The 23789-nt window shown below is 48.9% G+C and overlaps 1 protein-coding gene across 1 annotated transcript; it reads left to right on the top strand.

Annotated features, from left to right (window-relative positions):
* Window positions 1-808: 808 nt before the first annotated feature.
* XKR5 (XK related 5) lies at window positions 809-23003 on the top strand. The gene is made up of 7 exons (XM_063079251.1): window positions 809-866; window positions 3381-3564; window positions 8741-8925; window positions 9990-10199; window positions 11599-11768; window positions 18225-18336; window positions 21859-23003. Exons 1-7 carry the CDS (start codon window positions 809-811, stop codon window positions 23001-23003), a joined length of 2064 nt encoding a protein of 687 aa, XP_062935321.1.
* The last annotated feature ends 786 nt before the right edge of the window (window positions 23004-23789 follow it).

Here is a 23789-nt window from a genome sequence, read left to right as displayed (position 1 = left end):
TAGCAATTTTCCATCCACCAATTCCCTCACCCTTCCCCTTAACTATAAATTCCCTCCTTTCCTTGTTGTGTTTGGACTTCAGCCCCAATCTCTCTCCCCTACTGCAAAACCCCATTGCAGTGGTCCCTACAACTATGGCAAATAGTCCTGAATACAGTGTGCCTTACCTTGCTAACAAATGTCAGAATAATTTTTTCATATCATATATATATATATATATATATATATATATGAACACATATATCCTGAGAGACGGTTTTCCAGTATGCAGTTTTACATCTTGCACATTGGGATCTTGATTATCTCTCAAGCACAACTGGAAAAAGCTTTTCTGAGGATAGAGACTGGGATGGATTTGTGGGTGAGATGCAGACTAAGAAGCCAGTCAGCATGCCCTGTGCTTTTCCGGCCACAAAACTGGAAGATTTCAAAAAGACACAGTTAAAGATTCTAATCCAACGGTATAACGAGTCACACATACATAAACGTGTACTCTCTGACGAGTGGTTAACGGCACTTGTTTCAGCGGTCCCAGAGGCGGTGAGCAATTTAGGGCCGTTACAAGTTTAGGGACAGCGCAGAACACGCTCACACCCATATCAAGAGGCCTGACCCGAACTGGGCTTCCCCCAAAGGAACCTGTCCAACCCCTCCCCCGCTAGCAACTTGAAATAAACCAGAACCAGACACTGCGCGCCTGAAGGCTCGGGCCGAAACACCTCCCGCAGTCGGGTCTCAGGCCGGAAACCCCCCGACTGGGGCGGCTGGCAGCGGAAGGGGCGGGCGCAGGCGGCGGGCGGCGCGGAGGATGCACGCGGGGCTCCTGGTGTTCTCCGCCCTGCTGCAGGCGGCCGAGCAGAGCGCGCGTGAGTGCGGCGCAGCCCGAGGCTGGGCGCCGGCCTGTGCTCACCCCTCCAACTCCCCACCCCGCCCCGGTGCCGGGGGGGCGCACACCCGTCTACCCCGGCTCTCAGTACTCCGCGGCAGTGCATGCACGGTGGCACCCCACCCCGGCTGCAGAACACACCCGCCCACCCACGGATGCACGATCTCCCGCCATGCATGATCCCCCACGGATGCATGACCCTTCCCGCCGTGGATGCAAGATCCCCCGCGAATGCATGACATCCCCCCACCCGTGCATGATCCCCCGAGGATGCAGGATCCCCCCGCTGAGCTGGGGGTACGTGTATCCTGCCCTTCCCTCCAGAAAGAAATCTTTCCTCCAGCACGAGCTCTGCCAGGTGCTGCGGGTGCAAGATGTGCTGAACGTGGGTTTGGGTGTGCCCAGTTCTCTCCATCACCTCTAGTGGACCCGGCAGACTCCCTGGCGGGGGAGGCCGCTTGTGGAAGGGGTGACAGGGAAAGGGGGAACAGGGCTCCGCGTCCACGCGGACCTGAAGGACCGTGACTCCAGGTCCACGCGGCCCTGAAGGACCGCTTCGGGGCCCAGCCGAACGCGGCCTGCTGGGGACACCGCTGTCCCGCTGGGAGCGCAGCCTCGCAGCCCGGGAGAAGCACTACGGCCACACTTTTCGCGCCCTTCTGGTTTGAACGTGTCACTCTTCCTGTGCGGGAGAGGAGTGCCTCCGCCCACTTCCTGGGCCGGGCCCTGGCGGAGTTGGGGGGACTCGGGGAGGCTCCAGCATCAAGACCCCCAGGGCTCCGCGCGCCTTGGGGACCCCGGCGGTCGCTAGCTCCGAACTTTCTCCCGATTCGCACCGCCGTCCCTGCGGGTCCCCCCGGTCGCCGCGCACGCAGGAGGAGCCGGTGCGACATCGGTCTCAAATGCTCCCAGCTCCGTCGTCCAGGCCGGGAACTGCTAAGACAGACAGGACCCACTCCGCGTGGTTCCTCAGACGACGTCTTCTGCTTCCCTGCCAGCCAGGGACGGCCCGAGCCTCAGCATTCCTCAACCTGGGCAGGGCAGTGACTCCTCCAAAGGCTTTTCATGCTTGAGCGGCCCTGGTTGGCAAGTGTGGGGCAGGACGCTCAGGGCGGTTACAGTGCAGGACAGAGCCCGGGGACTAAGGAATGCCTGCCCCAACCCTGACCCCTCTGTTCAGAGAGGCTGTGTTTGTACTTGTACCTCAGAGAAATGCAGTTTCTGCTAAAATTCCCAGCTTGTTCCCATAAATCCATTTTATCTTTTTTTTTTTTTTTTTTTGGCGGCTGGCCAGTATAGGTACCTGAACCCTTGACTTTAGTGTCATAAACACCACACTCTAACCAAGTCAGCTAACCGGCCTGCCCATAAATCTACTTTAAACTTTAATACTGGAAAACCCAAGTAGCAGTAGTGTAAAAGGATTATCGTGTCCGTGGGCCTCCCAGTGCACCCACCTCCACTGTCATCCTCAGCAACCCTCAGGAGTGGGTGATGCCACCATAGGACTGTTGCTAAGGCCCAAAGTTAGCCCCCTTGTGAAACGCAGAGAAGACCCACCTCACAGAATGAGCTGTGACAGTGCTGCATGGCAGAGACCCAGCAGGCAGTCACACTTGTGATTGAGACTGCAGATCCTCTCTCCACCATGTCACTCTACCCCATGGTCATCAAAAACCAAAAAGCAGTCCCTGGAGAGGAGGTTTCACATTTTTTGAGCACATTCTAGGTGCCTGGTACCTCACACGTGTCTGTCTCCTCTTTTGAGTGCCCTGGAAAGCCCTGCACTTTCATTCAGCCTCATGCCTGTGTCTGTTGCCAGCAGGCTCTGCCAGCTTGTGGGCTGGGACTAGCAGAGAGTCTTGCTGTTGGTAGGGATGCTGTGTTGCCTGGTCACTATTTTTTGTTTTTTGGTTTTTGTTTAATGACTGGTCAGTCTGGCGTGACCACGAGAGGAGACATAGGAGAGGTTCAGAAAAGCAAAGTTTATGATACTCATGGGTCCTAGAGACAGAGGGTGCCGCACACCATGCAGAGCCATGTGGGAAAGACACCAGGAGAAATCAGGAGGCAGAAAAGAGGAGACATGGCCTGGGAAAGCCCTTAGGCCACGACCTTTATTGGGGTTTCTGAGGGAAAGACAAGAAAGGCAGGGTGAACAGTTTAGGACTAGCTAGTCTAAATAATTTCTGCAGGCTTTGCATTATCGGGGTGGTTCCTAGTGACTGGCACCTGGCTCTAGGGCAATTTAGGCAGAGGGATATTGCTTCCTGGGGTAGAGAAGGTAGAGAAGGTGTGGCTCTGGACTGGTTAGTTGGCATATCAAAGTCCTGCTCTAAGAATTGGCTAGCCCTGGGAAAGGCAGTCTCTCCCTGCCAGAAAGGTTTTTTAAGATGTCAAAACATCATAACATATGGAAAAATTAAAAATATTTACAATACAGTTACCCATTCACCCTCCATCCTTCCACTAACCCACTCGTCTTCCCCCCCAGGCCTCTGCTCAGCGGGTTACTACTTCACCACAGGACGGCTTCTGTGGGGCTGGCTGGCCCTTTCTGTCCTCCTGCCTGGCTTTGTGGTCCAGGGCCTGAGCTATCTGTGGTTCCGGGCAGATGGGCATCAGGAAAATTGCTCGTTGGTGATACTGCACCTCCTACAGCTTGGCGTTTGGAAACGGTAAGAACAGCCAGCCTCCTTTCACCTCCAGAGCATGATTGCTCACGTGCAATCCTGAGGGTTGTGGAAGATCAGGGTAGGGAGAACATTCAAAGCCCTGCTCTGATACTGGCATCCCCTCATCCAGCTGTGCTTTCTTGAGCATCTCTAATGTCAGGGGCAACTTCTGGTTGCAGCTGTGACTTTTCAAAAACTTTTTCTTGTCTTCAGTCCAAATCTGTCTTGCTGTTGTTTTGATTCCTTGGTTCGGCCTTTAGAGCCGTATAAAGCAACTTGCTTAAGGCAGCTCCATTTATTTAATTAACCACAGACTAGAGAGTGAAGGTGGCCTGGTGACCTTTGCTTCATACCTTTTTCACAGAAGTCATTTGGGAGCCAGGCTCAGTTGTTTCCACTAAAAAAGCAGCCAGGGATAGATCTAGTACCCGGCAGGCTTACCTGTGGTCCACAGGCCGCCTCTGCAGGTGAGGGATTATTTTTACTCGGAGTACCTGGATACAGGGAGTTGTCAAATGACATGTGGCAGTGAGTTTACATAAATGTCACATTTCTGCTCTCCACTGCCTCATAATCCCGTAGAGTTGAAGGGAATGTTTGATAAGGAAGGAAAATGGGGGGATGAGATCAATGAAGCCCTGCAGCTCAGGTGTTCATTAAACTGTCGACTGCAGCAGCTGGAAGGTGTTCAAGGAGATACTGCCAAGTGCTGCTCTCTGTTCTGGGGGCTTGGCCTTCAAGCTATTGCCAAAACTTTCTTTGGAGGCCCTAAAATGAGTACTTAGCCGAGCGTGAGGTGGAGGCAGTGTGAGCAGGGAATGATGCCTGTCCCACCCAGAGCAGAAGCTCAGGGAGGAGGAAGAGGGTGCTTTTGAGAAAGGCATCAGGCAGCCAGACCCAGTGTCACTGGCCCCTCCAAGTGGGACCCTAAATCTCTACAGGCACCAAAAGCACACTGGCAGCCGCAGCAATTTGGCCTAAAGCTGGGCCTTTCTGTTCAAGCAGTGCTGTTCCTGTGAAAAGATAGGACTCTTACTACTGGGGAGAAAGTAGAGAGTGTTCTTTTCGTTGGTCTCATAGGATTAGAGCCTCTTCTCAGCACTGGCTACCCTTCTCATACCCGTTTCTCATCAGCTCTGCCAGGTACTAACCATGAGGGCTGCAGGTCTGTACTTGGCTATAACCACAGTTGCGTATGACACTGCGAGCACAGACACCACATTGAAAGAGTGAATCAACTTTGCTGTAAGTCAACGTAGTCACTTGAGAGAAGCTTCCTGAATAATTGTCAGATAAGTCTGCCTTCTGAGGTTCTGTGGGGCCCCATGGGCCCCATCTAATCCTGGTTCTCCTTCAGAGATGGGAACTGCGTGAGGCCACGAGCATGTCTAGTTCATGCTGCCAATATTTGACAGTGGGCTCCGCTGTCCTGTCTTCCCCACATGCTCCCAAAAGCTGAAGTAATGCCGTGATTCTCTGTTGTATATTTAAAACTAATATGAATAATCTTATTTATTAAAGAACTAATAAGGATAAGCAAAGAGAGGTCTGAAAATTAGAAATTAGGGAAAACAACTAGTCATGTATATCTATTCTTATTTTTAAAAAGAAGTTGACTAAAAAAGTACATATAATTTGAAAGCAAATCCAGTTTTCAAATTGCAGTTTAGTAAAAGTGCCTGTAGGAGGAGCCAAAACAATTATGTTTTGCACAAGCCTAAATTGCATGAGTGGATCACTCCAACTGACTTCATAACAAAATGCAAAAGAATCTAACGAGAAAAGCCTGTAAAACACAAGCTTCTTGAGATAGAGTTGCTTTTAAAAATGCAAAGATTCAAAACGTAAGTGTATTCTTTTTTTAAAAAATCCCAAATAATGCATACTAGTATATTAAGTCTGACTCTGTTTAAGAGAACCTGACATTAGTGACTACCTGTTTAAACAAAGTTACTTTGTTCTATTTAGGTTTTTTATTTCCACTCTAATGTTATATGTAACTGTATTAGTTCATTTTCTGTTGCTTATAACATAATACCTGAAACTGAGTAATTTATAAAGAAAATGAAATTTATTTCTTACAGTTTTGGAGGCTGGGAAGTCCAAGGTCCGGGTGGTGCATCTGGTGAGGACCTTTTTTTGGTGGGAACTCTGTGCAGAGTCCTATGGCAATGCAGGCAATTACATGGCAAGAATGGCAAGAGCTATTTAACGTGCTCACTTACTCTCCTTATAAAGCCACGAGTGCCACTCCCATGACAACCCACTAAACGATTAACCTGTTACTCCATGAATGGATTAATCCATTCACGAGGGTATAGTTGTCACGATCCAATCACCTCTTCAAGGCCCCACTTTCAGTACTGCCATACTCCAGTTTCCCTCCCTCTTAACACTGATACAATGGGGATCGAGCTTCAGTGAGTTTTTGGGGGGAAAGTCAATCTGTAGCAGTTACCAACACCTTTTTAACCTTTTTCTTAAGCCTGTAAATCCATTTGTAAACTCAGCATAAGATGATGGAAGAATACCTAACTCATCTCATCCTTAGCATGTACCTTGGTTTAGCAATTTTTCTTCAGTGGAAGTTAAAAGTTCTTAAAAGGAAAGCTGAGGTGAACTTTAAGGTTATGTAAGACAAGCTCAGCATACGTGGGTGGAGATTCAATATTTTAAAATATATAAAACACAGATGTAGCCAAAACCTTGAGCCTTTTACCTACTCACCTCTAACATCACCAAAAAGTGTTAAAATGGAGAGAGGAATCCCTTATTCTTCAAGAAAAGGAGCTTTCCCATACCCCTCTTCCAGGTAGCCTTCCTGGATAGCCTTATTCTCTCTCCTCAGGACTCTGATCCACCACTACCAAAGCCATTCCCTTTGATTCGTTTTTCTTCCTACTTAAACTTTTCACGTATGTATGTTTTCTTTCCACAACTGGATCTTAGGCTTCTAGAGAACATCTTTCATTTCTCTTGCTCTTTCTGCGGTCTGTAGCAAGTGGTCAAAGCCCAATAAAAATGCATATTGAACAAACAAAGCCTTCTGGGAGGGCAGGAAGAGAAGACTACCCTGTATCAGAGACAAATGGAAAACTGCAGTCTACTTTCTTGGTTACATTTTTAAATTTCATATGCTTTTTTCTTAACATTAAGTTTATGTCAAGAATCATGGTGTCAAAGATTCAGTAAGAAATCAGTTCACTCCAGGACTCCAGATGATGAAAAACAAAAATTGTTTTTCTTTAGCAGCTTTCCTGGGCCCTCAGCACCACAAATAAAGTCATTCCAAAGAGGACCCCCCCTTCTGCTCTGGACATAGAAATGCTGGCCAAAGGTCAGAGTCTAGCTTGTCATCTGCACAGTCAGAGTTTGGGGAGATCGTTAAAGATGACCTTTGAGTGCATCCAGCTGTGATTCAGGAGTTGGTACAAGGAAATGGCTCCAGTTTTCTTTCAGAATACCAGATGGATCTGCTGGGTACAACCGCCTGTGGTGCAAGCAGATGTGCAAATCTCCCTGTTGCTGCTGATGTGTAAACCAAGGGAGGGTGCTGGTGGGTGAGGGCAAAATCCCACACCCAGTGGAAACAGAGCCCACAGTGCTTCAGGTGTGGTTGGGGCTTGAGTGACATTGTTTTTGTATGTCCTGTGTGGCTGTTCAGGCTGTGTCGGTGGTGACCATGCTGCTGTCTAGACACTTTCTTGACAGTATAGAATAAGGTGTCTAGGATGGGCTTATGGGGAAAAGGATGAAACAAATACATTTTCTAATTTACCTCTTTGGTGCAATTCCTTTTCCTAGACCTAGGTAGGCCACCCAGACTGGCCTGAGCGGATGTGGCCCTGTAGCCTTGGACAGCCCAGGGCTCTTTGAGAGGGTCTGTACTTCACCTGCTCCAACCTTGGGTCAGCACTGGGCGCCAAGGGCCGCCCCATCCCTTTTTACACTCGTTCTCCTTGCCTCCACCTACAACCTCTTTCTGCTGCCTTCTCTTTCCCACCCAGGCCTTAAGTGTGAGAGGTCCCCAAGGTTCTGTCCTGGGGCCTCTGCTGTCTCCACACCTTCTGGCCACTTGGAGCCCCTCAGGCACACTGGAGCCTCTGTTTGTGAATCCTAATTCCTCTTCAGCAGCCCCAGAGCTCTCCATGTGGGGGCTCCACCAATCCTTAGAACCCTCACTTCTGAAGAAATTCATATTCTTCCACCCAACCCAGCTCTGTCGGTAACCATTTGGAAGTCACCATTTCCATGTCGTTTATGTTCAAAACCTCAGAGCCACCTGTTCCCCCCCATCTCCCCAGCTCAGCCAAGTCCTGATCTCTGTCCCCAGTGTTTCCTGCATTGCTCCCTCCTTTCCATTCCTAATATTCCTTCCTAGTTCAACCCTTCGTTAATTACTGCTTAAAGTATTATATTAGCTTTCTTCCTGATGTTTCTATCTTTTGTACTCACACACACATATATGCATATATACACATACATATACACACACATATACACACTTAAACACAAAAATACACACATGCACGCACTCATGAACACTCACACATGCACACACATATGCACATACGTAATCATATGCACACATGCACACATATATACGTGCACACACATGCACACATACATATAAACATATACACATGTACATGTGTCCCAGTTTGGGGGGCACCCAAAGTTCCACATTCTGTGAAGATGAGGATGAAGGTTTTCTCATCTCTTTAGCCACTAAAGAGATGACTACAAAGAGTACCTTGCAACAAACATATGTTGAATGAATTAATTCCCATCTCAAGAGGTTCTAGGCTGGGGGTGCAGGTTGGGGACTGTCAAACTTCACAGGTCTGTCAGTCTGGGTTCCCCGCCCTACAGCACCTCCAACTCAGAGATCCCCCTACTGGGTCCCAGCTCCTGGCCTGCCCCCAGCCCTTACAGACATGGGAGAAGTGGTCCATGGCTGGGTCTTGCTGAGCACAAGGAGGTTCAGGGCACTAAAGTTAAAACTGACATCCTCAGCGTGGAGTCAGAGATTGGCCACAGCCTAATTGCTGACTCTGGGTAACTCTAGTAAGTATGTAGTATATTCTTTAGAATGCTATACATCTCTAAATGAAAGAAGGTATCCTGTTTAAGCATGTCATGATCTGGCTCCATGTCATGGTGCTTCTCTCTTCCTTAGGCACTGGGACGCTGCATCGACTGCTCTGTCCAGGGAACAGGAGGCTCCCCACCAGGGCCAGCTGCAGCTACAGGAGGCTGACCTGTCAGCCCTCCGCCTCCTGGAGGCCCTGCTGCAGACCGGGCCCCATGTGCTGCTGCAGACATATATTTTTCTAGCCTCAGACCTCACAGATATTGTGCCAGGTAAGTGATTTTCACCATGGAGCACAGCCTTTCTAAGGGAAACAGGAATGAGTGCCTTGTTTAACAAAATCCTCCCATCTAAGATTTCCCCTGCCTGGGAGAATCAGGGTACCCACAGCTCAGTATCCCAAAATGATGGTTAAAATTGGCTTTTGCTTGGGTCAATTAGTTCACAAAGAGTTGGCATCTTTCTTGGGAGTTAGGTTCTAAAGTAAGTCCATAAGATAGAAATTGTGCACAGTCAGAATTACCCTGAAAATGCCATGGGAAGGCTGCTGCTCAGTAAGATCAATGCATTTCTTTTTCTTTGGTCACTAGAGTAACTCTTAATGAAGCCGTAGGCTTTCACTCCCCCCGTGGACACCAAGAACAGCTCAGGTTGCAGCAAGTGTGTGTTTCCAGCTCTCACTCACTCCAGGCACGCACGTCCCGTCCTCTCCCTCTTTCTTGGCTGCTTCTCACTTCTCTCCCCACCCCCTTCCGTCCCCTCCCCTTCTCTCCCCTCTTTTCCCCTTCTCTCCTCTTCTCTCCTCTTCCCTCTTTGTCCAAATTTGTATATGCATAAATTAAATGCTTAAAATATCTGACTGCACTGTCCTTCCATTTATTTCTATCAAAGGGCCTGACACCGTTTGATATTCCGGTTTTAGTTCTTTTATCAAACCTACTTCACATGAATGGAACAGAAAGAACATTTGGAATGTGACCATGTTCAGAGCCCTGAGGATCTGCTTTGTTATAAACAGAGCTTAGACCAGAGGGTCTAGAGGATCAGCGGCTGGAACATTTTTCTTAAAAGGCATAGAAAGGAAGAGCCCAGGCTGTTTGCTGGGGAAGACCATCTAGTATATTTTCTGCATACTCTCATTTCTTCCTGTTTTGTACATGTGTGTTATACACAGAGTTATGTTGCCCACTGGTCAAAGTGCTTGGTTACCCTCCACAGAGATAGGTTTTAATAAGAGGTCAAATGTCCATAAAATAAATGCTGTGAGTGAATCTTCACATAGAGCTGTTGCTCTGAAACCTTCAGAGAATACTGTGTCTTCTTGCTTCCCTTCCAGGGGTTAGCGCCCTGCTCTCCTGGTCCTCGTTGTCCTGGGCCCTGGTGTCCTATGCCCATTTCCTGGGCTTCATGAAGCTGGGCCACCTTGCTGTGCCCTGGGCTGCCCTCCTCTGCCAGCAGCTCTGGAGGATGGGCATGTTGGGAACCCGCATCCTGAGTCTGGTCCTGTTTTGCAAAGCTTACCACGTTTGGGTGTTGGTTGTTGGAGGTAAGCTGAGCTCATGACCTGTTCTTCCATTGCTGCATAACAAACCACCCCAGAGCTGAATGCCTTAAAAATAACCACTATGATCATCACTCCCAGTTCTGGGGGCTGACTGGGCTCTACCGGGTGGTTCTTGCTTGGTGAAGGGGGCCTCATTTAGCTGCAGTAGGATAGCAGGTGTTCAGACACACAGGGAGGCTTGACTGGCAAAGTAGCCTGGACTCATACTTCACCATTGAGAATTCCACAAGAAAAGAAATGGAAGCTGCCCGTCCTCTGAAAAGATAGGCCCAGAACTGGCTCAGCTACTGGTCAAAGCAGTCACGGCCAGCCCGGATTCAAGGGCATGAAGGAATAGACTTGAGCACCTGTGAGTGAGTGTCCAGAGTGGGAAGGAGTGCACGCTGGCTCTCCTTGCAGGTGCTACCACAGCTCACACGCCCCAGCCTCAAAGGTTCCAGCTGCCTCTGGAGCACAGGATTCCTCAAAACACTGTTCTGTGTCATAGGTTGAAATCTTTTCTGTAGAAAAGCTGTCACTCAACAGAAGGGAGGTACTGGGTCCCACCTGCCCTAACTCAGTACAAAAATATGCAGTACGTGCTATGATTCTGCTCACAACCTCCAGCGTGCCCCATGTCCTTGAAATGCTGAATCTGGGACATTGTCTCTGTTTCAAATAAGACAAATAGGACAGCTCCACGGAACCCAAAACTTGCCTCGTCCGTCTGTCTCACAGATATGAATGGTGATACAAGGGAGCCTGTCTGACCATGCAGACTCCCTGAATAGGCCCCATTTGTCCCTGCCAAGGGCAGTGACCTTCTCTGGTCCTCAGTGAACATGCCCTGCAAGCAGGAACAGAGACCTCTTGTTTTAAGAGAACTGAAGATATTGAGAAATATTTGGCCCTTGGGCCTAGAGCAAACATTTAATATAGTTATTGGCAGAAAAGAGAATTTTGGGGGGGGGCGGGAACTGTGCTCCTAAAGAGAATAGTTATTTTTATTTATTTATTTTTTGAATTCAGCTTGAACCGAGAATGATATTATTCATCTTAAAATGTGGGAATAAAAATTATAGCTGGACCACATAGAGTTCTTTCCTTTGGGTGTGGAGGTTTTTGGCTCTTGTAGTAACAATTTAAAAATAGTGGACAATCAGTTTTATAACTGCCTCCTTAAACACTTTCTGGAACTGACACAACCTAAGTACATAATATTTCATAAGTGTTATTGAAGCTAATCTTTGTTTTTTCATCTCCAAATTACCCTTTATGAGGATCAAATGAAATAATACGTGCAAAGATAAAATGCACTGGTTTTCTGTGCCCCTCAGATCTCTTCTGGGTCCCCTGTCCTGACCCTGTCCCTCCTCTAACCTTGCACCTGGCCTCTCTCCAGGTGCCCACTGGCTGGTGATGACATTCTGGCTCGTAGCCCAGCAGAGTGACATCATTGACAGTACCTGCCACTGGAGGCTATTCAACCTGCTCGTGGGGGCCGTGTACATCCTCTGCTACCTCAACTTCTGGGACAGCCCCTCCAGAAGCAGGATGGTCACGTTCTACATGGCAAGTGCTTGTGGACATTTTCTTTAATCCTTTTACGGTATATAACGTGTGTGTGCATGCATGTGCACACGTGTGCACTTGTGCATGCACACATATTAAGGAAGGAATAGCTTAGTTTCAGGAAAAATTCTACATGGAATTATATAGTCTTAAAATGAGATGACAGGCTTTGAAGATAATAACCTGACATCCAGTTGTCACATCGTCACTGTGGCAATGACTGGGGCATATTAGGTGATTTCTTCCCTGCATCAGCCCATCTGTTAAATATCATTACAGTTCATCTGTATTATATCTTAGCACAATGTCCTTGTGAATCAACTCAGTGCTTATTAAGTGTTCATTACTGAGTTCCAGGCATGGTCCTAGATAGTGTGAGGAACACAAAGGAGGCCCAATGCCTGTCTTCACGTTGCCTCTAGTCCAGTAGAGGAGATTTCTACCCATTTTTTTAAAATTCATAATATTTGGTATATAAGTATGTACCTAAATAACCAAAAATTAAGGCACAGTGTGGGTAATGCTAGGAGAGAACAAAATGTCTGGGGTCGCAGGAGTACCTGCAGCACCTCTTCCTGTCAGGTGTCCAGAGACGCTCTGGCTGGCGGGTGGGAGTTGAGCTGCGTTGCAGTGGGAAAGGAGGGAAGCTGCGGCCGGTGGTTGGGGGCACGGGTCTCAGAGTGAGAACCGCTTGCACCGGAACCCTAGCTCTGCCGATTCCTGTTACCGACTGACTTCGGCCAAGAGTTTAAATTCTCTGAACCTATTTTTTCATTGGCATGTTAGGAATAAATCACCCACCTCTCAGCATTATTGTGAAGATTGAATGAGATCCACCTGCTTTTCAGGGTCCCTGTGAAGGTCAAATTAAATGATGTACTTGAATAACTTGGCACAAAATAACCTGTAAATAATGTCTGTTATTAATATGAAAAGAGGAGGAGACTTTCGGGGTAAGGAACAGCATTTCAGGAGGGAGATTCCGTGAGCACATGTAAGAGGCAGGATGCAGGTCCTGTCCAGGAGAGGGTGGGCGTCATGACCTCTTGCTGCTTTTAGGACCTGCATAGCTTAGCAATCCCGCAGGCCATGGAGCCAGACAGACCTAACAAGACGTGCGATGGTGGGTAGTTACCGAGCCTCGCCAAGCCTCAGCTTCCACATCTGAAAACCAGGGAGAATAACATGCATGTCATCGTGTGGGGTGAGGATTTGCTCGTGTGTGATGGGGGCCTGGTCCTGAGTAGTGCACAAACAGCTTCCAGCCCACAGGACCCACTCGTCAATCAAATGGAACATTAACCTCCCATCCATTTGCAGAAGCAGTTCACTCATGGGTGTGTGAGCCCATCTGCCAGGGCCCTGATAAGCAGGAGCTAAACCAGGAGGAGGCTGAGATTCGTCGCCTCACACTCCTCCCCGGAGCTGCGAGGCTGTTGCATAGGGAAGGGAAGCAAACACTTCATTCTTCCCAGCTCTCTCACACAGTCAGAGTGGAATCTACAATTGTGGCACGAGCATCCCCATCACTGTCCCTAGGCCTGGATCCCCAGCAGCACCGTGGGGTGGGGCACATGGGTTTCAGGCTTTGGTGCCCAACAGGTTAGGGCATGATGCTCAGATCTTTCAGTTATGAGCTGCATGAAGGTTCTTTGGGATTTTTCTGCCCTGCTTCTTTCATTGCTGAAGTAGTTGTTGCTGGGATTGATAAGGTCATAGATATGAAGCAAAGAGCCTGGTGCCTGGCACAGGGTAGATGGAGATACTCTGAGAGTTATATTAGCTAAAAAATAAATGAAGAGAGACTGGGAGGGGGTAAGGAGCGAGGGAGGGAGGGGGGAAGGGAAGGGCAAAGATGTGCAACCTCAGCAAAAAGAGGGAGGTGACCCCCAGGACAGCCTGTTAGACACTTGCCTATTTAAAGAGACACTGCTGGTCCCTTTTTGGGGTGGGGGCTGCAGCCATAGGGGTGTGGCAAAGGCTCAGGCAGCCATCAGGAGGGCCTGATTCCCCCCCTGCTCACAGGGCACGCCCTGGCCCAGCCTAAGTTCCCCCCACCATGGCTGGCAAGTAAGAATATGAGGTTTAAAATGGTCTCTCAGAAGCATCTGGAAAGGGGGCCCCGTGCTCTATGACCAGGAGTGCTTGGAGTCCCAGTGGACGGTAAGCAAGAGGAATGACGGCTGCCCGGCCGTCACGGCTGCCTTGACTGGGTCCTGCCACCCACCCCACCTCAGTTCTGTTAGGCAGCACTGTCCATGTGTCCCTCTCACAGGTGATAGGAACTGAGCTAAGAGCTCAGATGACACAGACATCGTTTGGAATCCTGACAGCGGTCACTTAACAGCTGGGACCTCCCTCGGGGCTCTGATTTCTTGTGTATAAAGGGACAGTAGCGATAACACCCAGCGCTTGGCGGCATTGTGAGAACCGTTTATGTGCTTGTTCAGTCACTCATCCCATCCTTGCTTCAGGACAGACTTTGCCTGACTTAACAAGAGCAAACCTCAGTAAGGTCATCCACATTCAGAAGGAAGTAAAAGAAAATGAAGAGCCACAGGTGAGATGTAAATAGAGCCAGGAAAGAAGATGAGGAAAACAGACCATAGTGACCCGCCCAGCTTCCCAGGGGGCCACAGATCTGGCCTCAGACTCTCTAGGAGCCACAGCCAACAGGCCCTGGTGGCCTTGGGGGCCCAGGGGGTCAGGTCTGTGGGGCCTTGGCAGACTCGGCTCTCAGGGGGCTTGAGCCGGTGTTGGCTCCCTGCTCCTGCCCCCTCCGCACTTGCCCCCCCCCACGTTCATCTGACTTAGCAACTAGTCAAGTCTCCCCAAGGAAAGTGACCCACCTGCCCCCAAGGGCCTAAGGAGAAGGATGAAGCCAGGCTCAGGCACTGGAAGGAAGAAGTGAGATGGTCCAGGGTGGGCAGCAGGTGGCACCTGTGTCACACCTGTAGCATGTGACTCACAGACTCTGCAACCTCATCCAGCCTGTGACACGGGGTGCTGAGAATCCCAAAGAGAGACGGAGGACTTAGCCCACAGAGGTAAAGGGCATGCCCAGGTCACACGGTCCACCAGCGATGTTGCCACAGCCTGGGTCAGACCTTCCATCGTCTGGTCCAGGCCTCTTCCCAGCACCCTCAGTGCAGAGCCCTTTGATGGACTCTCCACCTGCTGATGGGCATTTGGTACCTGGTAGAGAGACCTGAGCCCGGCCCTCAGCAGAAAGTTACTCCTTTTGGGTAACTTGTATTCTTTTGGCAAAGAAAGAGTTAATGCAGCCTGTGCTCTTTTTGTGATGGTTGTAATTACAAAAGCTATACACATTCTAAGGAGGACGGGCCTGGTGGCTTGGAATAGCTTTGCTTACATAATGGAAAACATGTCCCCAGGTCAAAGCAGTAACTGGAGTCATTCTTTCATTGATTCAATCAACACTTGTATGAAGGTTTTTTTTGCTTTTTGTTTTTTCCTCAAGGTTCTGTGCTAGGACTTGTTTCTGTCCTCCTAGGGCTTCCCTGTTCTCATTCCAGATCTCGGGAGTAATAATCAAATAATTAGTAACAGCCAACATTTGGGCAGGATTGGTATGTGCCTGACACTGTTCTAAGCTCAGTGACCATCTTGTTTCGCTTATTTCTAACAGAACTTGGTGAGATACAAAGGTCCAGTGACCCGCTGACAGCCAGGCCACTAAGCAAGTGGGGAGAGACTCAAATCCAGTTGGGCTGACACTGTAGGCCGAGCCCTTAACCAACAAGCCGGCTGCCTGGCAGGGGTTCCAGAGCGTTTTAGCTGGAAGAGGCCTGGGGGCCTCTGGTGCAGCTGCTCTTCAGCTTGGCTGATTGTCAGATGCACACAGGGAGCTTTTTTATAAAGTGCAGATTCCCAGGCCCCTCCTCAGAGGTTCTGACTCTGTAGGTCTGAGTGGGGCCCAAGGAGCTGTGTTCTGGAAACAGATTCAAGTGATGCTATGAACAGCCTTGTTTGATAACTACTCACCAGTACTCACTGTCTCCTTTTTCAGAGGTGAAAACTGGCCTGGGGATGATTTTCAAATGTAATAGAAAGCCTGGATTAGCCTCTTTCACTGGCCATCAGTCTATTCATTTCAGCATAAGTACAGCTTCTTCCATTTGCAAGAGACTGGAGTGTGAGAAGGTCAAGTCTAAGTGGCCACAAAGACACCAGCAAGTCAGTGCAGCCACTGGATCAGAGAAGTGACGTTATTAAAATCCCACAGGAGCACAATAGGCAGAGAGAGGAGCAGAGCCTGGGAGAGTCAGGGAAGGCTGCACAGAGCTGACATCAGCGCTGAGAGCTGAGCACGGGTCCTGAGGAAGCGGTGGGGAGGGGTGAGGGCATTTCAGGCAAAGCTGCAGGAGCAGTACCAAGGCCGTGGAGTATTGGGGAATCCACGGGAAAGTAAGTGTGGGTGGTGTCAGAGATAAAGCAGGACACCAGCTAAAGGCAATGCAGACAGATTTCATTTAGTCTGTTGCAGCAGGGAAGAGGGTCCAGCAAGACAACTCAACTTCTTTTTGTGCAGGGGTGACTGGGCATCTTAAAGGGAGAAAGAGGGAGGAGGAACTTTAGGGTCTTGAGCAGAGTCAGGGAAGTGGAAATTACAAAAAGTGGAAAGGGGGTGGTTAACATGACTGTCCCATCTGGGTTTGTTAACTGGTGCTTGTTGGGAGCAGAAACGAACTTCTTTATGACAGGAGCCTAAAGCAAGGTGCCCAGCTGGGAGAGTGACCTCCTTGAACGTCTGTATTTCAAAGAAATGACTCGAGTTTTTGAGAAGACAGTTCTGGGTGGTAGAAGATTTTTTTTCTCAAAGGGCAGAGAAATGATTTACAATTGCAAGCTTTCTAGAGTAACTGCTCTAAGAGGGAAGCCCTGTCTGCCCATCACCAGGTTATGGCTAAAACAAATAGTAAATTCTGCTGGCAGTGCTGAGCTTTCCTAGTCAGGAACATAAGGCGTCTGGGTCATCACCATAGAGATGTAGCCCTGAGATATTAGAAACTATGCTAGTGTCTGTTCACATCTCTTAGTGCAGGGAGGTGGATGGGGTCATTTGGGCTGAGAGTCTGCAGTTCTCGCTGGGCATGGTTGAGGCCTCATCGAGAGGGCAGCTCAGAGGATCCCAGCTAGAGTTTGGTCAAGGAGAGGCTCTTTGTCAGTGGAATGCCATTTTGGGGGCAGTATGTTGGAAGATGACCCTGGGAAGGAAAGTTGGGGCTAAATGGTAAACAAGACTGCCTACATTGTTGAAGAGTGGGGACTTGACTCCAAGGTGAAGATGAGACTGTTTAGAGGTGTGTCAGGGACAGATGACAAGGTCCAGTCTGTGGGTAAAGTGGGTCCCCCTGTGGAGGAGACATTGCAGAGAGAGAGTGAAGACAAGGGTGCCTAGACAGGAGGTAAAAGGGCCAGCACCACGAAACCAACAGGACCAGACAGCTGATGGACTGTGGCTGATTAAGGGGTGGGGAGAGAAGGACTCCAGATTTTCCGTTCTGGGCTGCTGGGCAGTGCTATTTAGTACTGAAATACTGCCTGTTGAGCCCAAAGGAATGGGGGCAGTGGGCATTCTCAGGATTAATCAGCAGCCCTTAATACAGTTTTTAATGCTCTCCTTGTTTGAATTTTGAGGGTTAAAATGAAGCCAATGAATTATCATGGCAAATCTTTTGAAGACTTTTAGCATATCAGCATGATAATTTACTTTTTTAATGTCTCATATGCATTAAAATTTAATATGTCATCTTTAAATTATGTCAGGTTTGTTTACTTCTTTTTATAAAGAAATATTTTTGTATTTAAAAATTGGAAACCAAAATTATTAAGCCAGCCTGGAAGGAGGTAAACAGAGCCTTCCGTAAAAGCCCACCATGTAGAACCAGCCACTGGGCAAGGCTCCATTTTCAGCTGTGAGATCACCTCCCCGCCACCACTTGGTGGCCTCAAGACAAGTTTACCTTTAAAGAGGCAAATATTTGAAGGAAAACAATCTTAAGTTATGAAAGTTTGTGACTCTAGCTTACCGGAACTCAGTGTCACCATGAACTTTGCAGATGCTTTTCGTTATCATGTTATAACACTAACACATGCCTGCAGTTAGCATGAGAGTGGAGAAATATATAAAGAAGAAAATAAGAGGCTTCTCTCAGCCCAGCCTGACTTGCCCAAGGGAGCCAGCATAGCCATTCGAGCGGTGCCCTTACATTTCCTGTGCACCTGTGGTTCAGCAGACATTTAATGAACCGCACCAAGAACAGGGAGAACCTGCCTTTGCCAGAGAAGCTCTCACTGGGACCATGACCCTGCTTTTAGGAGAGCCCCATCATCCTGGGAACCCTGCTGGGCAGCAAGGACACAGGAGGACAGCTACAGAATCACAGGACATGCACCTGACAAGGTGTGGTGACTCTCTCCTCGGTCTCACAGGTAACGCTGCTGGAGAATGTCATCCTTTTGCTCTTGGCCACTGACTTCCTCCAGGGGGCATCGTGGACCAGCCTTTGGACCATTGTGGGGGTCTTGTCTGGATTTCTGATTGGTAAGACCTGATGTCACCTTCTTCTCCGTGCACCCTCCCCAACTTGTTTTGTTTGTTTGTTTGTTTTTTACATTGGACTCAAAGAGTAGGAAACTGGGCTCAGATGCAGTTAGCTGGAGAATGAGGACAGAGCTTATCACACTGAGGGTGGCAAGGCTGTCCCCACAAGGGTGTGAGAAACTGAGCTCAGCCTTGTCTGCCATGCTTGACTGTGCTCAGAACTCGAGTGGAGCTGGCTGTCGACTTCCATGCCTCGTGTGCGGCGCTTGCTCCTAGAGCTCCCCACAGGGTGAAGGACCTGACTCCCCCTCCTCTCCCGCCTCAGCATTGCGTGGGGGCCACCGAGCAGGGAGCACGTCCTGTCCTCCTGACATGCACCACCTGCTACACCTGCACAAGCACCTGGGGAGGCAGGTGCTGGAGCGTCCCCAACCTGGAATTGAGGAAGATGAGGCACAGAGGAGGTTAAGTAACTCCCTAAAAGATCAGACAGTTTGTAAGTGGTAGCACTGAGGTTCAAGCCCAGCTCCAGCATGGCAGGCATCAGTATAGTGCCTGGCAGCTTCAGGTAACCAGTCATGTTTTACAAATGAACAACTCCAAGGTCTGTGCTGTGCCCACAGTGTTAATCTCACTTTCCAGATCAGTGTGACCTCATCAGGGGATTCCTCTCCTACACTAGAAATATACAAATAAGAGGTGCTGGTGCCAACCTGCTCACCCCCTACATGGAGGACTTCATGCCCTGTGGTGGAACAGTCCAGAGGAGCCACCTAAATGCCTCACGATCCAGTGCAGAGGTCCCCCAATTGTTTGGGCTTCTCCCCCTGTGCTCCTACCCTCACCCCGAAACTCTTCCTCTGCTCACCCACACTCTGAAAGAGGCGCATGGAGTGGCTGAGACCACCCAGACAGCCCGGGCCCTCACCCAGAGAAATGAAATGCCAGGTTCTTTCCTTGCTCAATGCTACTACCAGGGGTTGGACTTGCCTCTGTGTGTAGCCTTGACCTTGACCTAGGCATTCAGAGAGATGAAGTGACGGTTTACCGGATGGAGAAGATTCATAAATTGTGGCCTTCTGACAGATATTTGAGAGCCAGAAACCACCCTGGGCGTTAAGCTCTGTCCCTTCTTTGTGTAATGTCATGAGTCCTAGCTTCTTAGAGCTTCAGGAGGCTGAGCCAACCCCTTCTTTTTCAAATTAAATTTTTTCTTTTGAAATAATTGTAGTTTTAGAAAAAATACAGAGTTCCCTGTATTTCCCAGTTTCCCACAGTGGTAGTAACATCATGCAAAATTATAGTACAGTGTCACACCCAAAGTGTCAACATGATACCGGCAAGATCCAGGGAGAGTGTTTGCATTGCGATCAGGACCCTTCAGGCGCCCAGTTCCTCACACCCTCCACCTCCTTAACCCCTGGCAGCCACCAGTCCATCCTCTATTCCTGTGATTGTGTAACTTCAAGAATGTTATGTAAATGGACTGGTATGGTGTGTAGCTCTGGGGACTGGTTTTATTTGCTCAGCACGAGTCTGAGAGTCACCTGGTTGTCATGTGCACCAACAGTGCCTCTGTGCTTATGGCTGAGTCTTATTCCATGGTATGGATGGACCAGTTTGTTTAACCATCTGCCTGCTGAAGGGCTTCTGGAGAGTCCTTTTTAAAGTAATAGTTTGAACAGCAGGACATTGATTTCTCAGCTGCTCATGTACATATAAATGACCCAGAGAAAGCTGAGGACGCCCAGCCACCCAGTGAGAACACTGCTCTCACTCACAGTGCACGTTGGTCTGGGTGTCCTGCTGTTTCCAGCGATCCTTCTGGGGGGAAGAGGCCACGTGATAGTTGGGATGAAGGGGCTTTGCCAATTCGTGGGCAATATAACTGAGTCCTGTGGACACTGTGGAGTTGGAAGTAAAAATGCCCTCCCCAAGTCAATGCATGACTTATTGTAACACTCTGATTCGAAAAGATGTCTGACACCACTCCTAAAACCTGTCGCACTCCTGAGAGCTGCCACGCAGGTTTCCCACCCAGTTTCACTCCAGTGAGAAGGTGTGACACAGAGCCACTGGCCTCAGGTCAGCACTGGTGCTCAGATGGCCACAGGGGCTCAGCTAGAGGCAGGCCTGCAGGTGCCTCCCTCCTGGGGGTGCAGCTGGCCACACCCTGGCTCCAGAGTGGCCCTTAGGACTCCTCAGCTGGAAGACTGTACACATATTATAGTCCAATGAGCACAGGCTTCAAAGAAGGCAGCTCTGGCTCACATCTGGGCTCCTCCACCTTTTGTTCTTTCCCTTCACCAACATTTATTGAATACTGACTGCATGCCAGCCTGGGATTACAACCACAAACTTAGCCAATGATGTGGCCTCTTGGATACTGTATTTTTACTGATTAACTGTGCTTAGCACTTTTGTGATCAGGCAGCTTGGCTCTTCTTTCCTGGTCTTAGTTTACTGTAAAAGGAGAGTGACAATATGTCCCTCCCCGGGTGATTGTGAGAATCCAAAATAGCATTTAGAAATTGTTTGAGCAGTGCTTGCTGCAGAGGTGTCACTGAATGTGTAGGAATTCCCTTTCCGTCTCCCGTGGTCAAGCCCTGCAGCGACCTGGGCCTCTTGTGACCTCCTAGTCCTCCTCCTCCAAAGGCACTGGAGGGTTGGAGGGGAGCATCCTTCTAGATCTATCATGCTGCGATCTTCAGCCCCTCAGACTCTTCCCCTGGTGTTTATTTCAAGTTCCGTGCTGTTTATAACAAGCACCCTGAAACTAGGCACTATCTCCAGTGCAACAGGAAACTGGAAATAACGTGGGAGGCTTACTGGAATGCTCTGCTAAAGAAATTACTGCAGCAGTCAACACTTCTAATCAAAATACATTAAACTGAGAACAATGTGATTAAGATGTTTATGCACAAAGGAAGTGTTGTTGTTGCTCATGGAAATTCCTTGATATGAGGATTTTGATGAATATGATTAACCTCTGCTTAGGTCTTACTTGTTTTTGAGGTTATTTCTCACCTCCCTCCCCCACCCCCAGCTTTGGAATCCATCAACCAGTGTGTTGATGGTTGAATTCTGAGTATTTGATTCAGTTGTTTGAAAGTAAAATTGACATTTCTACCAAATATCTCACACATATGCATGTGGACACATGCGCACATTCATGCATGCACGCATACACACAAAGGCACACACATACATACATGCACACACTCACATACACACACATCTTCAATACTCAACTGGAGCTGCCCTCAAGGAAGAAAGCATAGAATCAGTAGGATTTAGACTTTGTTTTTATGTTTTCAAGTTTAGAAACATTTGCAGCTTATGGAAGCTGGAGCCTATTTAAATTCTCCCAAAATATCCAGTTCTGAGCCTCCAAGCAGAGTCCTATTTTGGATCCCAAATGACATTATTCCACTCAAAAGGACCAGAACCTGGAGCTTTGCAAACCACAGGGAGGATGTAGGACTCAAAGAACGTAAACTTGTGTTCTTTTTTCTTTTTCAGGCAGTGTCTCGCTGGTAATTTATTACAGCCTGCTACATCCAAAGTCCACAGACATCTGGCAGGGCTTCATAAGGAAGTCCTGTGGCATTGCAGGTGGTGATAAAACAGAGAGAGAATCTTCTCCCCAGGCTGTGGCTCTACCTGGGGAGAGGCCCGAATGCTCAGGCTCGTGCCAAAAGGAAAGTTATGAGATAACAAGTCTGGAGGAGCCCCCCAGCCCAGAGCAGGGCCCTACAGAGGCTAGTCTGGGGACCCAGATTCCTGGGGGAGACTCTTTCCTCAGCCACCACCACTGGCTGTTGGTGAAACTTGCCTTAAAAACAGGAAACATGTCTAAGATCAATGCAGTCTTTGGAGAAGACAGTCCTGGCTGTCCTTGCCCTCCTGTGTGGGGGTTGAGTCAACACCACAGCCTGCCAGGGAAGCTCCTGTTTCCCCAACAAGAGCCCCAACTCTCACCCTGTGGCCCCCACAGATCAGAGAAAGGCTCTGAGTTTGAAGGTGTCCCTAAAGCAGAGGCTGACCCATTGGAAACCTCAAGTTATGTCTCTTTTGCCAGCGATTATCAGGACAAAGCACCTACCCAGAAGCCACTGGCTACACAGGGAAAGGGTAGCCCAGAGGAAGATGCTGAGTCTGCCCCTGGGGCACAGGGGAGGGGTGAGGGTGGGCAGCTGAGAGGAGGGGAAGGACAGGAGAGCTCCACGCTGTACTTCAGTGCCACTGCAGAAGGGGCCACATCCTCACCCCAGGAAGGCAGCCCAGTGACTCCACAGATGTCCTGCTCTGGGAGGAGATTGGGAAGGAGCAGCCCTGGCCAGCCCACCTTACCCCAGCCAGCTGCTAAGCCCTTTCCCCTCACCATGGCTGACATTAGCCCCATCCTAGGCATGGGCCCATGCAGAAGCTTCTGCCCTGGTGCAGGCTTCCCCAGAAGATCCTTGGGTAGCTCAGAGCTTGGGGAGTGGCAGGAGCCTACAAGGGACCTAAATCTTGCTGCTACAGGCATACAGATGTCATTCCCCAAAATAAGCCTGAGACCTGCCAATGAGCCATGCCTCACATCCACCCCTAAGTCTGAGTCGCTCCAAGGGGACAACAGCTTCAGTGAAAGAGTGAGGCATGAGACGAGCTTTTTCATCTGACCACAATTATGGTAGGTGAAGACAACAGGCCAGCAGATCAGGCTGAGTGCTTGGTGTCAGGACAAGAGACATCCCATTTCTGACACCTGCATCCTTGGGTACTTCATCTCCCCTCTGGATCTCCATCTACACACCTGAGAAATGAGGGAGCAGGACTGGATGATTTATAAGACCCCCTGTAAACATCATATGTGCATCCCACACACATGCATAGGAGAGATTCTCTCTAACACAGTGTGGGGGAGGAGAAAAGCTCTCCTATCAAAATTGCCTGCTTCTTTTTATGAGCTAGATAATCCATATTTCATCTTTTTTCTGTGGCTTCTAGGAAACTCAAAGGTAAAACCCAGAGTCCTATTTTTTTTTCTGGGTTTTTGTTGCAATTAGCTTTTCCTGATCCTAAGTGGTTATTAATTGCTTTTTTAAAAAAGGCATTCTCACTGCACTATTTTATGAAATCTCATGGTAAGGTAACGCAAACCCTTTCTGAAAGTAGACAAGACCTGTGTGGTTGCAATCATCCACATAACTGAAAGTGTAAATGTCATTCTGAGATTCCTACATCTCTTCAGCAGATCCTAGGAGATGTTTTTCTGTTAAGCATGCAGCTCTCCTTCCCACAGGCTGGCCAGCCAGCAGTCTTCATCCGCTCCCATTCCTGCTTTCCTCCCTATTTCCTTATCTCCAGCTTTGTTCTCTCCTCCATTCAATGTGAGATACTATCAGTGATTTAAGTTCATCCAACCAGAAGGGAAGCAAATGTCCTTTCCCCTTGTGCTCTATTTC

Source organism: Cynocephalus volans, chromosome 1 (assembly GCF_027409185.1).
Source record: "Cynocephalus volans isolate mCynVol1 chromosome 1, mCynVol1.pri, whole genome shotgun sequence".
In the NCBI taxonomy this organism is placed as follows: domain Eukaryota; kingdom Metazoa; phylum Chordata; class Mammalia; order Dermoptera; family Cynocephalidae; genus Cynocephalus; species Cynocephalus volans.
This window is presented reverse-complemented; position numbering and strand designations above follow the sequence as displayed.

Bases quoted from the DNA above. Each gene is read 5' to 3' on its own strand.
- XKR5 (XM_063079251.1), top strand. From the start codon at position 809: ATGCACGCGGGGCTCCTGGTGTTCTCCGCCCTGCTGCAGGCGGCCGAG. The intron at 867-3,380 runs GTGAGTGCGGCG...CTTCCCCCCCAG, and splicing joins GGCGGCCGAGCAGAGCGCGC to GCCTCTGCTCAGCGGGTTAC. The intron at 11,769-18,224 runs GCAAGTGCTTGT...TCGGTCTCACAG, and splicing joins GGATGGTCACGTTCTACATG to GTAACGCTGCTGGAGAATGT.